Here is a 16,119-nt window from a genome sequence, read left to right on the forward strand (position 1 = left end):
TCTCCATGAAACCTATAACTTCTGGTTGAGCTATAGAATATCTTTTAGAAAAATATCCAGTCTTGATTTAAGACTTCAAGTGATAGAAAATCCACCACCTCCCTAGGTAAGTTGTCCCCCTGGTTAGTTATTGTCACTGTTAAAAATGTGCACTTTATTTCTAGCTTGCATTTGTCTAGTTTCCACTTCCAACCATTGGATCTTTTTATTCTCTTGGATACTAAATTAAAGAGCCACCTACTATCATGAATCTCTTCCCTCTGTGGGTACTTGTAGATTGTGATAATAGATTTATAGATATATAGGGCTGAAAGGGACCTCAAAAGGTCCCCCTTGTCCCCACTCCCCATTCTCAGGCAAGACCAAGTATATCTAGTACACCTCTACTCCGATATAACGCTGTCCTCGGGAGCCAAAAAATCTTACTGCGTTATAGGTGAAACCATGTTATATCAAACTTGCTTTGATCTGTTGGAGTGTGCAGCCCTGCCCCCTTCCCCCCCGCTCGGAGCACTGCTTTACCACGTTATATCCGAATTCATGTTATATCGGGTCACATTATATCGGGGTAGAGGTGTATATTATAGTGTAGCTCTCATTTGCTAAGGTATAAATACATGGCTGACTAAATAATGGGGAGGGATTACATTTTATGAAGTACAATGGGTACACTTAAAAAGATTCATCCTGTGTTTAGAGATATTACAAGTCTCACCAATATTCTCTATCTTTAAAATGAAGATGACCCCTCTAAAACTGAAATTCATTTTTAAGAGCATCCACTGTGAAAGGAAAGATAAATAACACTACTGATATATGTATCACATGACCAAAACATTGAGATGAATTCTTGTAAATGAAGACTCCACTTTAATTGCATGAGTTGGTTGTTCAGTGCCAAAACCCTTGCCAGACATATTTTGTGGTACTGTTGCACCACAATATGTTAGGATTCTGATTATTCTAGTGGACTATTGGATGCTGCATATGTACTGCATCTAAATGGTATTCTGAAGGATATCCAAAAAAATAGCCAGATCCAGCAAGATATAAGTGCCAAATTAGAGTTGTAAAGTTCTTGGGCTGGGATGTTTTGGTGTCCAGTGGTTTTTTATTTTGTTTTCAGATTTTCTTTTTGGTATGGTTGTCTTGAATAATGAAGGCAAAAATTGTTCTCTGTTTTGATGGTACAATTTCAGGGTTTGGGGGGAAAATGTAGCAGGATCCAGATGCTGGAGCCAAGTTTTTGTGTCACTGTTACACTCAGGTGTATCAGGGTCAGGATTCTGAAGATACACGGGGCTAAACGGGTTCTTCATTTAGGCAGTGGAATTTGAGGTTCCAGATGTCAGTTGGGGTGTTGCAGTGCTATTGCACTGTGGTGCTTTGGAGGTCTAGGAGTTATGTCAAGTGACATATGGACTGATAGACTTAGTTTTCATGTGGGCAGTGGAATATTGAGTAATGGGGGCCAAAATACCCTGGCATGATCAGACCCTGACACTGTATCTGACACGAGCCATTTGCTGGTTGAGATGACACGGGGCACACACAAAGGACTCACCCAGAGGAAGATCCCGCCAGCCATCACCCTGCGGGGAAGGGGTGGTTCGGGGGCCACAAAGGGAAGGAAGAAGGAGCCACTGGTGGGAGCAAAGGCAAGAGCCGTGGAAGCTGGAGCTTGGGACGTGGCGAAGCCAGGCGAGTGGCGCGGGCTGAGGAGGTGCGCTCCGGAAGCCCTCTGGTGGGGCCATGTGGACGGTCCCCGGTGCCTTTCCCCACCTCCGTGGGCAGGCGGAGGAAGAGCGGCTGCCAATGCGCCAGGATAGAGCGAGCTCGGCGCGGGAGGAGATGACGCAAAAGACAGAGCTCCCCCCAAAAAAGTGCTTCTCCAGGACGAAGATGGCGGCAACTTAGCCCAGGGACCAAAGATGACTGTGGCCATCGGGAGGCAAAACCCAGGCAAGCCCGCCCCGCGTGCCGGGGGAGAACGCGCCCGGCGGCAGCAGCAGCAGCAGCCGCCGCCGCCGCAGCAGCTCACTGTCACCAGCCGCCGCCTCCTCCTCCTCCTCCTCAGCATCCTCAGCCGCGCTCCGGGAGCCCTGCAGCAGCGCCGCTCCGGCTAGAGCGCGGGGGGGGAGGGAGCGGGGAAGACGGAGACCGGGGTGCAGGCATCTGTGCCAGGGCTCTGGGCTCAGGAGGAGGAGAAGCCGCTCCGGCAGCGCTAGGCAAGAGGGAGGCAAGGCAGGCAGGGGAGCTGCTCCCCTCAAGCCGTCCGTCGGCAGCCGGGGAAGCGGCATGCAGCTGGCAGGGGGCAGCCGGCTTTTCTCAGGAGAGCGATGGAGATCTGCTATCTGACAATGCCTGGGTGAGAGGAGGGGAAGAAAAGAAGCAGCCAGCCAACCCCACCACCAGCCGCCACTACCACTGTCACCACCAGCACCAGCACCACCACCACCTCCTCCTCCTCCTCTCTCTGCATTGTTGCTCGCATCTGCTCCACCGTACTCTGTATTGGATGGATCTGTGGTGAGACCCAGCCGGATCCACCTGCAAAACCCAACAACATTTCAATAGGGAGAGGACGAAGAAGAAAAAGAAGAAGAAGAAAGAAGAGGAAGAAGAGAGAGAGGGAGGGAGAGTGGACGAACGAAAGCGGGAGAGAGAGAGAGAAAGGAAGGCAAGAAAATCCCCCCCAATCTTTTAAGTCAATGCATATTGTGGTGACACTGGCAACGGAGCCCTCACGGTGGAGTCGGCCAGGGCTGTGCGTTCCCAAAATATGACCAGGGGTGCTTGGATGTGCAGTCGGCAGTACGATGACGGCCTAAAAATCTGCTTTGCACCCCGGGAGAACGAGAAACCCTTCACTGATTCAGAGAGGGCTCAGAAATGGCGACTGTCCCTGGCATCGCTCTTGTTTTTCACAGTCCTGCTCTCTGATCACTTGTGGTTCTGTGCCGAAGCCAAACTCACCAGGACCAGAGACAAGGAGCAGCAGCAGCAGCAGCAGCAGCCGCCCGAGCATCCGGAGCGGGAGCTACTCTCTAGCATGGGGGAGCCCTCGCCTGCAGCACAGGCGGCCCATAGACTCCTCTCCCCCTCATTACCCACCCTGCCTCCCTCCCCCAGCAGCAGCAGCAGCAGCGGTGGCAGCAGCAACAATAATAACAATAACAACAACAACAACAAGGCTATTTTTCTAGGGAACTCTACCAAACCTTTTTGGCGCCTGGAGACGTGTTATCCGCAGAGCTCCGCATCTGGCCAGTGTTTCAGCGTGGAGGATGCGGACTCTGTGTGCCGGAGATGGAGCCGGGAGCAGCAGGTGACGGGGAATCATCCGCCTCCGAGCTGGAACTTGACGGATTTTTACCTTTCCTTTTGTAATTCCTACACCCTTTGGGAGTTGTTCACCGGGTTGTCCAATCCGGACACTTTGAACTGCAGTCTGGATGTGGTGCTGGAGGGGGAAGGCTCCTGCAGCCAGTGCGTCCAGGCTTACCAGCGCTACGACCAGCACGCTCAGGAGAAATACGAAGAGTTTGAGGTTATGCTCCAGAAATATTTACAATCGGATGAATACTCGGTGAAATCGTGTCCTGAGGATTGTAAGGTAGGAGCCCTGCTGTGTTTTATGCTCTCTTTCATTGATGGGCCGGCTGGTTGCTTTCCATTTTTTTTGGTGGTGGTGGTGTTTTTAATTCGGGTGCTGATGGCTTTAATTATTCGGGAGGAATTGTCTCTTCTAGTGGAAACTGACAAGGGGCCCTTATTTACGCATTGCTTGCAAGGAAAAGAAGAGTGATCCTTGGTCCGCTGGGAGTGCAGAGCTGGATTTCCCCTACTCATGAATATGCGATTGGCTCAAACTCGGCTGCCTGCTTCCACAGGGCTTGGATGCGGCTTGGCAGAGAGGCAGGAGTAGGGGCTGCATGCCAATTAGCAGGACCTAGTACGGCAGTGGGGTGTGAATGGGCTGCCCCTGGTTGTTGACGATCTGGAGCGGACGTGGGAAGTTGGTTGTTCCGCAGGATCAGCTGCGTGGTTGCTTGGCGTTTGTGTAGGCACTGGGTGGCAAAAAAAGTGTCTGTTTCGGTGCGCTCCGGGGGAACTTTCTGATTGCTGTGTAAGCGACGTGACTCTGTCTTAACTTTCAACAAGTTACTGGTTGTCTTGGGCTTTTGTGTTGAATCTCAGTGTAGTCAATTGATGACTTATGTCCAGTCTTAGCTGACTTGCAAGTAGTCTTGTCTTAGAGCTTCCTTCCAGAAGCAAGATGCTCTCCAGAATCTCTGAAGGACAAATGTTTCGGTGACTTGGCATAGCATTATGAATACTGATGTGTTGTTCTCTTTAGCATGTGCAATTGTGATGGGATTCCGGAGGAATCAAGAATGAGCATTTCCTAATGTACGAACAGAGATTGTGGCAATGCAATCATGTGTAAAAAGGAAGACGTTCCAGGTGACCATCTATGTGTGCGTATATGTCTGTGTCTGAAGTCTGCTCTGCACAATCTGTGGAGTGGGGAAGATCTTAAGGACTAGAGTAGCTGTAAACAGATACTGCAGTGACCTTTACTAGGGAAGTAATGATGACAGAATTTCAATAAACCTCATCGTTATTCTTTATGTATCTCCCATGCTTATTCAGAGCGATTCAAAGAGATTATTTTTCTTCATAAGCAAACAGTGTCCCACCTTGGCTCTTCGGTAGCTGTCTCTCCACTTTGCACAAGATTAGTTGGCCCAGCTCTCAAGGCGGGAAAGCTCAGTGAAAGGGGCCGTGTTTGGTGCTTAAAATACAAAGTCTGTTTTTTTAAAATATTTTTTGAACAACCAAACAATCTACATTGCTTCTGCTCTGAACTGGCTTGCCTGGATTTTCTTGATTATCTACTGCATTGGTACCTTAACAAATCCAAACCAAATCCTGCTTTAGAAATCTGAACCAACTTAGCACAGCAGCACAAACAAATTACCTATCTGAACAGAAGGCTTTTCTGGTGATCATATTTAACAAGAGAACCTGATCCCACACCCCTTAGTGCCTTTTAACTTTAACAGGGCCTTCTGGTATCGTTTGATGATTAGGGTATATGCCTTACAGAATCCCATCATGTTGAATATGGGCAGTACTAATAAATGTAGCTTATGTATACTGCCTCAAAGGACAAATATATGCATGTCCAACAGCCCAATAATGTTATCTCATTATGCATAAAACCTGATGTTATCAGCAAGAAAAATGTCAGTAGAGTTTTTATCATTAAGTTCAATAGGAATGAAAGCAACTCACAAAGCAATTTTGAACCTGCATTTCCTGGATCATTTAACCGTATGTGTATATATAAACACACACCACATGCATTTTATACTTAGACTACAGTGTAAATATCTTTTATCTCGATATTGGCTGATTTGGAGGCAATAGAAAATTTTGTTCAAAAGTTATCTTGCTAAGGGCTAAAAGTGTGAGGGCATCATTGCCATTTCGGTAACTCCTTCACCTGGAAATTGATCTCCTGCCTTGTCCTGCCAAACAATCAATATTTACATTCTTAACATGATGTTTTAAATCATAGGCTGGTTTGACTGGACTTTTTCACCATCCCATTAACAGTTGCTTTACCAGATATCATATCATGTGAGAAAGGAGAAATTGCAATACTGTATATTATTTCTTTTTTTTCCCAGTGGGGGTTGATGTGAATAAATGTTCTGAATGAGTCTTTGGAAGAGACAAAAATTAAACCAATTACATTTTTAAAAAAATATAGAAAATATTCCTACTTGTACCTTTCAGCAAGAAAAGGGGAACAGGGGCAAAATGAAATACAGAGCAAATTACTAATTTGGGTTGGGGTTGCATGAACCTGCCAGTGCTATTCTACTGTGTATTGAGAATTTGTCCAGCCAATCTATGTGACAAAGTGAAGGCAAAACAAGAACAAAAATGCTGGTAGTATGATTCCTTTTGCAAGATATGACAAAGAAGTGGTTTTTATGTGTGATAATTAATTATCAGAATCAAAGCCCTACGCCTGTTACACTGGCTCTTTTCTAAAAGAGTTGCTGTCCGAGGTGCTGAAAGACAGAGCACAATGCTTACTGCTCACATAGTATGAAAACACTGGAGATATATAACTATGTTACATGTTCTCTCCCTGAATTTATGTGCCCACATCTTTTAGGGCATTTTCAAATCTTATATATCACTGTGTGAAATCCAATCATTTGGCAGTCTTAAGCAGTCTAGCACTGCATATGATGTATAGTAAGTGATTTTGTGTACTGTATACTCAATTGTATGCACATGCAACTATAAAGTCCTATGCTTTGTTGTTGTTTTAAGAAAAATGCTCTATCTTGGGGAAATGACCCATTTAAAAACAAAATAAATTGAAAATTCCACTTTACTATCTTGTTTTGTTCTTTATAAATACTTGATTTATTAAACTAAAATAGGAAACAGCTTTATCATAGATTATCATAATCTGTGATAATGTCTAGATGATATTTAAGAATTATGTTAAAGGATCAACATCTAACATCTGATGGCCAAACAGAAATTTGACATCTAATCATATATATTTGTTCTACCCCATTTGACTGATTAATGTGGTGTACTGCTTTTTACTGTGTATTAAAAGATAATATGAAAAATAATGAATTTACTCAATAGTCATGTATATAAAGACAGGTCAGAAGTGAAATAAGAAAACCTATTAAAGAAATCTATTTGCATTTAAGAAAGTTTTAGTATTCTGGGAGAGTAGCTACATTCTGGAGGAGAAGAGAGTATTTCATCCAGTTAACAATGTTTAGTTGATTACAAAATCAGGAAAAGTTACTATGAATACCATTCACTGTAACATTTATATTCTGCTGGACCCTCTACTCTTCCTTACCCCAGCAACCTCAAGAAACAATTGATTCAGAGATTAATAAGTGCAATTATGACATTACTTGTTCTCTCATGCAAATTATTTTACCTTTCAGTAATTATAATGTAAATCACAATTAGCAATTATTGCATAGTTTTTTACTGTATCATTCTGAAATAGTGACTTTATATTTTCATCTTTTTACCTAAAAGTAAGATTTTTATGAGTTATTGGACTTTCTTCTCTAAATGATCTAAGGTTCATTGAATGTCTAGTAGTTTCTGGGGTTTGTTTTATTCATGTTTTATATTATGGCAATACGGTTGTAGTCAGAAATTGTTTGGGTTAGTATAAATTCACTTTTAGATATTATGTGAAGCTGAATTTCATATTTAGGCTCCTAGATCATCAAAATAAAAGCATATTAATTAAGTAAAAAGAAATTGCTTCCTCTAACATCAGTAGATCTTGCTTTTAAATGTTACACATATCTGTGTATTTAAATTTGATGCAGATTAGAGTAGTTGCTTTAAATTCTCAAGGTTCAGATACATATGTTTGACAATGCCACATAAACTACATACACAATGTATACTGGTTGGGGTTTAGGTTGAGCTTTTCTGTGGACTTGTTTCTGTTTTACAGACACTAGTTATTATTGTTGTCTCACTGTAATTCTATTCTGGTTTAAAAAATTATTGATCAACTTGCATAAATCTGGTGTCTCCGAACATTTTTTTGTTTGCTTTGATAATCACACATACTAGGAATGTACAAAACAAGAAGTACAACAAAGAAAAAACATTTATTTAGTTGATGCAAATTAGTGTAGCTCCACTGACTTTAATAGAGTTATTCTGAGTTACAACGGTTGAGAATCTGAACCATTATCTATTTTAAACTTTGATTTTTACAATAAAAATTGCTTTTGTTCTGTAAAAATTAAGAAACATTTTGAACTAATGTTTACATCTGGTGAAATTATGGTAATTGTGATTGATAATATCCATATATTCTTGCTAACCAGGAATAACTGATACTGTATATAAATGGTATTGGGTTGATGTTAGAAGACGCAGTTCCTAATAATGAGTTGTCAGCTTTCCGTCAGGGGAAATACTCAAGTTCTTATTCTTAAGTCAGAAGTCTATTGCTTTTCTGGAATAGAGGAAGATTCTGGCTGCTTCTGAGTCTTAACTGGGTCAAAGCACTAAGTAGGCCATACAAATGTAAAGGTTTTTTAAATGCTGGTTTTGGAGACAGAGAATATTTTCTGTATGGAAAGCATTTAAGCTGGAGAATATTCTTTGCAGACACATTTATTAATGCTTGTAGTTACTGAACAAAACAGCTAGCATCTCAGAGACAATTATTTTACTGTAAGAAACTAAAGTGTTTGAAATAAGAACTTACTGCCCTTTGTCAATACTAGTTTAAATACTGCAGTGTGTAATTAATGTATTTTCATGGATTATCATTATTCTCTTTTAATGCTAGGATACCAGAGTAGAAAAATTAGAAGATATGCCAATATTTTTACTCTTTTTGTTAAAGAAAATGGGTCAATTCCTGCTGGAAAATCTGTCACCTAACATCAATGAGATGACTGAGCAAGGGCATCAGGCTTGGGCCCACAACTCTAAAACTATTTTGTGCATTACAATCCTTCATTGCTAAGCTCCCCATTGAAATTGGTTTAAGGAAATTGGCATGGCAGCTTCAATATATTTCGTCAGTCTGAGCTTATCCAAAGTCCAAATCAGTGGGAGTACTTCCATTACTATAATGGGCTTTGGATCAGGCCCTAGATATCCTATAGGATGATACATAAAACAAATACATGATAAAGATTAAATAATATTTAATCAGTTCAGATTTGCAATTTTAAGTCCACACTGCTAGCAAATTTGTAAAAATAGTTGAATTCTAATGCTACTTAGTTAAAAAATATGGGTTCCTGAGTATTATTATTATCATAAGTATTCAGTTGATCAGTGAATATAGCTGGTATGCTTCTACACCTGGTTTTTATTTGATCACTGTGTTCAACTCTTATTAAGTAAGAGGTTACTCTAGAACATTTTAAAATAATTAAAATTACATTATTTCTCATTTCATTGGAAATATCATGGTTTGTATGAACCATGAGTTTACTGTTGTACTTTTTTTTTTTTCTAAACAGAAGATGCACTGTAATTGGATTTTGGTTTAAGCTCTTAGTTAAGTAGGCAGAGAAGAACAGATGAGAAATTTGAAACCAAATTTCAGGTGATGAGAACCTTTCTATTGCAAAGGTCGAATAGACCAGTATTTGACATAAAGCTACTTAGGAGTTTCGGTCACACAGCAATATTTAAAATTTAATACATTGGGGAGTGATTCTTAAAATTAATCACTAAGAGTGAAGTCTTATGATTTGGCACTGGTGGACAGTGTCTAGTATAAAAGGCAATGGTAAAAATTGAATTACAAAGTTGATATTTAAAAAAACCTCTGGAAATGTAGTGTTTATTTTTAAAACGTCTTTAAATACGAATAACATATATTATATTGTAGGAAATTATGATCAGTTTGTTTGTTCTGAAGTAAAATTATTTTCATGTGTACAGTTTAAAATACATCATGTAATTTGGATAACTGCACAAACTGATGTTTGTGCATTTTTCTTTGCTGAACTGAATGTAAAAAGTTAAACCAAAAGTGTAATTTCCCCCCCTGGAAATTAGTTTGTGGATTTGACATGTGGCAGAACTCAGTACCTCTATTATAGTGCATTACGGCTTAATTGTAATTAAGGGCCTGATCCTGACTACATTTAAGTCAATGGCAACACTCCCATTTGCATCAATGAGTTTTGGACTGATCCCTAATCTCTCAATTCAACAAACTACTTAAGTACATGCCCAGTCTTAAGTACATAACTAGTGCCAATCAAATCAATAAGATTATTCCATGCTTAAACTTAAGTATTTACTCAAGTGCTTTGCTGTTCCAGGGCCAGAGTGCTCAGTAGCTTGTCGGATCAACCCCTTAAAGATCAAATTTCTCATGACCTTAAATATATCCTAAGGTCAGCTGCCATTGCACATGTGGGGATGTTAGAGCCATATAGGATATGTTCATGCTGTGTTTAAAAACTTGTGGCAATAAGTCTCAGAGCCTGGGCCTAAAGACTTGGGCTCACAGGGGCTTGTGTCAGTGATGAGCTGCCAAAATCTTAACAACCGGTTCTCCAGCGGGTCCGGTTCCCCATCCGACCCCCACCCACGTCTTGCCCCTGACTGCCCCCCTCAGAACCCGCAACCCATCAACCTCCCCTGCTTCTTGTCCCCTGACCACCACCCCCCGAGACTCCCGCACCCTAACTGCCCCACAACTCACCCCACTCCCTGTTCCCTGACTGCCTGACCCCTTCCACCACCACCCCGACAGACCCCCAGAACTCATGCCTACCCAACCCCCCCCATTCCCCATCCCCTGACCGCCTCCCCAGAACCTCTGCCCCCTCCAACCCCTCCTCCCAGCTCCGGCCCGGCCCCCTTACCATGCTGCTCAGGGCAGCTTGCATGGACGCCGCGCGGCCGCTGGAGCTCACCCCCCCGCCCATGCCGCTCAAAGCGGCAGGAGCTGCTGAGCTGCCCAGAGCGCTGACTCTGGCGGCCCGGCGCGCTGTGGCTCTGCGAGGGCGGGGAAGCAGAAGAGGGGCCGGGAGAGCCTCCTCAGCTGGGAGCTCAGGCAGGCTGGACAGGATGTCCTGCGGGCCGGATGTGTCCTGCGGACCGGAGTTTGCCCACCCGCCCGCCCCTTTAACAGCCGGTTCTACGCCGGCTTCTAAATTTAACAACCAGTTCTTGTGAACCGGTGGGAATCGGCTCCAGTTCACCACTGGCTTGTGTTATGGTACTAAAAAACAACAGTGTAACTGTTTGTGCCCAGACTGGAGCTTGGAATCTGAAACCCTCACTCCTCCCTGGGCTTCAGAGCCTGGACTCCAGCCTGAGCCCAAATGTCTACAGAGCTGTTTTTAGCACCGTAGCATGAGGCCAAGTCTGTAGGCCCAGGTTCTGAGACTAGGTTTTAAAACACAGCATAGACATACACATAGTGGTAGGTTTCATTGCTCTGCCTTCAAGCCTCCATTACACACTGGTTCATTTGGATATACCTTGTACAGTTTGCAGATGATGCAGAAGACTCTTTTCTTCATCCTCCTTTCCTATTAAGGAAAAGTCATCAGAAAGTTGAATACAGTTCTGTCATTTATAATGCCTGAAGATCACTTGGTCTTTACTCGATCCTTTGTCACAAGAAACTCTCACTGAGATTGGTGCATGTTTTGCTTCATGCTCGCCTGAGTAAGGATTGCCTAAAAGGGTAAAGACAACACACAAATTGTATTCTTTAGTATCACTAAGACACCTCAGAAAACAAAAAGTGACAGCAGTATTAAAATTAGGCTTGTGGAATGTTGTGTTGAAATGCTAATTCCAATGCAGATTGAGTGGGTTTGGTTATGCATGCTGGTATTTGGTGCTGTCTTGCACCAGCATAGACATATCACCAGGTTCATGGGACCTGCACACAGTCTCATGGGAAAATGTGCGAGGAGAGCAATCTGTGTTTTAGAGATGTTAATGGGAGTAAATGTATTAGATTATGTGATTATATCAGTGTTAAATAGGATGAGAGTGGTCTAGCTTTTTTGGGGGCAGGGGGGCAGACTCTGCAATAGTATTTGTGTCTGACTCTCACAAAAGCAAATCTTGTGAGAACAGGGTGTAAAAGAATGGTGGTCTGGTTGTTTCCCTCCTTATAAGATATTCTGAGGGGCGTGTGTGCGTCTGAGAGAGAGAGAGAGAGGGAGGTGGACGGATTCCAACAGCTTTAATCATCTTCTTCTCTCAGACCATGCAAGAGGGGAACTCCAAGCCCAGCTATAATCCCCTACAACCCTCTTCACTCAGTATACACAGCTCTGCTCCCTGTGTATACTCAGAAACACAACTGCTTGTTTTAGTGAATAACACATGGTTTCACTACATTTTAGTCTTGTAAACACTGTAGAGCCATCATAGCCAAGAAAGCAAGTGAGCTTTAGCCTGTTAAATTCCAATTATAGGGTCAGGTTGACTGCTTGAAAGCAAGTAAAGGCAATGGAGTTGCACTGCTGTCACTGAGGGCATGTTTTAGCCTTCAAAAACCCTGTTTTTTCATGATGAAGATGTGTGAGATGGAAGGAACGCAGCTTGACTTTTGGAATTCTGGTTGAGTTACTTGTAAGCGCAGCATGTGATATGTGGAAGTCCTGGATCATTCCTGTGAGATCTGCACTTGGAAAGGTCTCCCCAAGTATGTTCCCCAGCTCATGCCCAAATTTGGGTTCAGCTGTCTGTGGGTGTCTGGACTGTGGGAAGGGTGAAGATTGGGTGAGCAAAAGAAGATGTGGGCAGGCCAGGAGTGAAGCTGTAGGGGGGGGGAAGAAGGGGGCGAATGCACATTATCTGCCCTTACAGTCTCACAGAGATGTTTTGGAAAAGAAAATATATTATTAGTATTATCATTTGTGCCAAGCTCCATCTTCAGAAGTTTCAGGGACAACTGCAACTGGAAGGAACCTTGGTAGCCTGGGTCCAAAGAAACTACACTGCCAAGGAGCCAGAAATGGGGGCAGGCAGGTGCCAATGACACAGTTCAAGAGCTTCACATGAATGTCATGGCCTCCTGAACGTCCTTGAGGATCTGTCTTTTTTCAGGATGCTGCAGGATGGGGGCAAATCTCCCCCCATCCCTGGTAGGATGATGCAGAAAGAGATTCTTATGGGGATTTCTTCCCTGTGATGGTAAAACCTAGGAGATGGGATGATCTGAACTGAACTTACTAACAGGAAATATACATGGGATGAGATTTCCAAAAGTGCTGTGCTCTTTTTGAAGTCAACGAGAGGTTTTCCATGGTCATTAATGGGTTCATAGCTAGGGCAAAGGGCCACTTTTGAATGAAGTAATGAATTTTTCAGATGTATCTAGTGCAACATTTAAAGAAGCAGCAATTTTAAAATGGGTTATTTTAGTATTGCTTGAATACAAGATGTTCTATGGTCTTCAGGCAAATCAGAAGCATTTTCTCAGGGAATGTGTGTAATTCCAGTAGTTATAAAAATATCTTGAATGAGTCCTGCATGTGTGTTTAATTCTGGGTGTTCCTTACTTCTGCACAGTTGATCATTAGTTGATTTTATTTGCCTGAGTACAACATGCAGATGCCACTGACAGCCTGGCCAGTGGGTGGCTGAAGGAAATAAAGAAAGAACTGGATGGGTACCTTGAAAGGTCACTGAGTCTAGCCCCATGCCTTCACTAGCAGGACTAAGTACTGCTTTTGCCTCAGATACCTAAGTGGCCTCCCTCAAGGATTGAACTCACAATGGCTGGGTTTGGCAAACCACTGAGCTATCCCTCCCCCTGCCTAAAGCAACACAAACAACATCTTGTGATTGGTGTTCTCTCTGTCAGGGCTGATGGAGCTATTGATCAAGGTGACAAGGTGACAACATGCAGATGGAATCTAGAGCATGTCAAGCTACTTCATCTTTGTGGAGTATTGTCATTGCAGTGAGTCCTTTCATTACATGTTCAACATATTAGCAATCAAAACCGTAAGGAAATTTCTCATGAAAGTAACGAAAAAAATAGATAGTCTGTGATAAGTAGCTGATAATGTTTCTCACTTTGTCAGTCATTCTTTTAGGAAACAAACAGACCTGTTTTAGAATTTATTGTGCATTTCTGATCATTTTTCTACTTTGGTTAACATGCTTTTTATTTGTCAATAGTTACACTTATGGGAGATACTAGCCCTTTTCATCACATTTAAATTTGTATCATTATGCATCCACTTAGGAATATAGTTTTGATTTAAGGCTTTATTATATAAGGAAGATTTTGAAGAACTCTAATATGTATTAAAGCAAATTAGAAAAGTTAATTATATTATCTCTCAGATTAACATGCTACAGTAATTGAGTTCTAAATACTAAATTATAAACAACCAACATTTCTAAATGTGTTATTACAAATTATCTTCATTAGGTGAGAACCCTTCCGGGGTATATCAATATATTTATACAAGTGACAGCTTAGAAATTAGCAAGATTTTACTGGGTTTTGCTTTAAAGTAAAGTTTAGTTTGTAACAACAACAAAAAAAAGAAAAAAACAAAGTAAATGGAGGATTATTTTCAAATGTCACATTCTGGCTTTTATTGACACTATATTATTGTAGAATAGATACCACACGTAAATGAATCCTGAAAATTTACTCAACAAAAAATGAATGGAAATCACACTTGAGTACCCTTAACATTTTTATCATATATGATGTTTGTTCAGAATAGGCTATTATACAGAAATGTGTTGTGAATAATAGGAACACCTTATTTAGTCACAGCTGCAATAGAAGTGCTTCTATTCTGAGAGACTTATAACTGAGCTGTAAAAGGAAATCACTCCAGTCTGAAACTTGGTGTAGAAGCACTCAGTCTAGGAGTAGAATTCTTTACAATATATAAATTAATATAGCTCTTTCATGTTCAAGATACCAGAGCAGAAAAAGAAACAAACAGAATTAGGCCCATGTGAATTAAAACTCCAAAATATGAAATGCAGAGGATAAATTTGATTCAGATTACTGAATTTGCTCTATGAACCTTGCTAGAAAAGGGGAAACAGAAAATGATTTTTAAAACGCCCAGTTTCCTGTACTAGACTGATTATATTAATTTGCTGTTGATGTCAGACTAATGCTGTTTCTATTCTTTGTTGCTGTGTTTGGTCTTGATCCCATTCTCCTATTCTATTGATTTTTCAGACATACCATGGCAAAATACGATGCACCTAATTTGTTAAAGCTATGAAGGGAAAAATTACTGAGAGACAGCTCAGCAGAATTAATTTGCTTCTTCTAAACAACAGTATAGGTCATTCACCAGTGTTGTAAGGGCTGATACTAGTTAATACAGAGCAACTCCATCAACTTCTAGATTTACACTGGTGCATCTGAGTTCAGAATAATAATAGGAGATATACCAATCTCTTAGAACTGGAAGGAACCTTGAAAGGTCATCAAGTCCAGCCCCCTGCCTTCACTAGCAAGACCAATTTTTGCCCCAGATCCCTAAGTGGCCCCCCTCAAAGATTGAACTCACAACTCTGGGTTTAGCAAGCTAATGCGCAAACCACTGAGCTATCCCTCCTGCCAGAGAGGAGTAGAGCTGGTTGGAAAACAGAATTTCTGTTCCTTGGGAAATTGCAATATTTCAAAATTTGTTTTCATTGTGAATGGGAATGAAAAGGAAAAGTTTGAAATTACACACAGAAGGGAAATTCTGAAATTTTTTGATTCAGAAACATTGAAATATGTAAAGTCAAAACATTTTGTTTCAATATCATCAAAAAGTTTTATTCTGATAATGGTAAAACATTATAATGTTATATAAATTAAACAAACTATATTATTTTAAATTTAATATGCACTATTACAATTGATATAATATAAAAACAAAAATAATCACAATTATAGTAAAAACAAAACATTTTTACCTTATTGAAATGAAATGTTTCAGCATCATTAGAATAATAAATGATTCATTTAAACTTTTTCTCATAAAAAATTTCATTAATGTTGCTGTAAACTGCATTTTCAGATGGAAAATGGTTCAAAATGTCACCAGCTCTAATAAATAGTATTGCAATATGATTGGCAGATCAGACTCACAGGGTTGTCAATATTTCAGATAATGAATGATCGGGGAAGTGTTTTCTTATGCAGGCAAAACAAAATAAAGTCATTATATGTTAACTGATCCAATTGCAATAGACGATGTATCTTAAAGAATTACTTTAATGGGTTAATTTATGAACACTTTTTCCTAATAAAACATCAGACAAGACATTTTTCTGGTACATTTTAATCTGTTTTTTAGGTAGATGGCTCAAGTTATGACAAAAAATATTTAAGACTGTCTATCATTGAGGGCTGATTCTGTCTTACTGGCTCGTTTAAGCAGAGCTTGTACACACAATAGAAAGGCAACATTTTAAACATTAATTCCCTTATAAATAAATGAGTTGTGGTGGAGTTAAAATGGAGGATATGTCAGTAACCTAAAGGTAAAATCCTTACAAGAAAGTTTCAGTTAGCAATATCTTTATGAGGAGAGGAGCCAGGAAAAG

At 41.0% G+C, this 16,119-nt stretch overlaps 1 protein-coding gene across 1 annotated transcript in view; it reads left to right on the forward strand.

The window, feature by feature from the left end:
- The first annotated feature begins 2,140 nt into the window (after window positions 1-2,140).
- Window positions 2,141-16,119, forward strand: part of NALF1 (NALCN channel auxiliary factor 1) — an 802,045-nt gene continuing 788,066 nt past the window's right edge. The window contains exon 1 of the mRNA XM_045008194.1: window positions 2,141-3,616. Coding sequence (XP_044864129.1) covers window positions 2,783-3,616 — 834 coding nt within the window. The 5' untranslated portion in view covers window positions 2,141-2,782. The remainder of the gene's footprint in view (window positions 3,617-16,119) is intronic.

This window comes from Mauremys mutica, chromosome 1, assembly GCF_020497125.1.
Source record: "Mauremys mutica isolate MM-2020 ecotype Southern chromosome 1, ASM2049712v1, whole genome shotgun sequence".
NCBI lineage: Eukaryota > Metazoa > Chordata > Testudines > Geoemydidae > Mauremys > Mauremys mutica.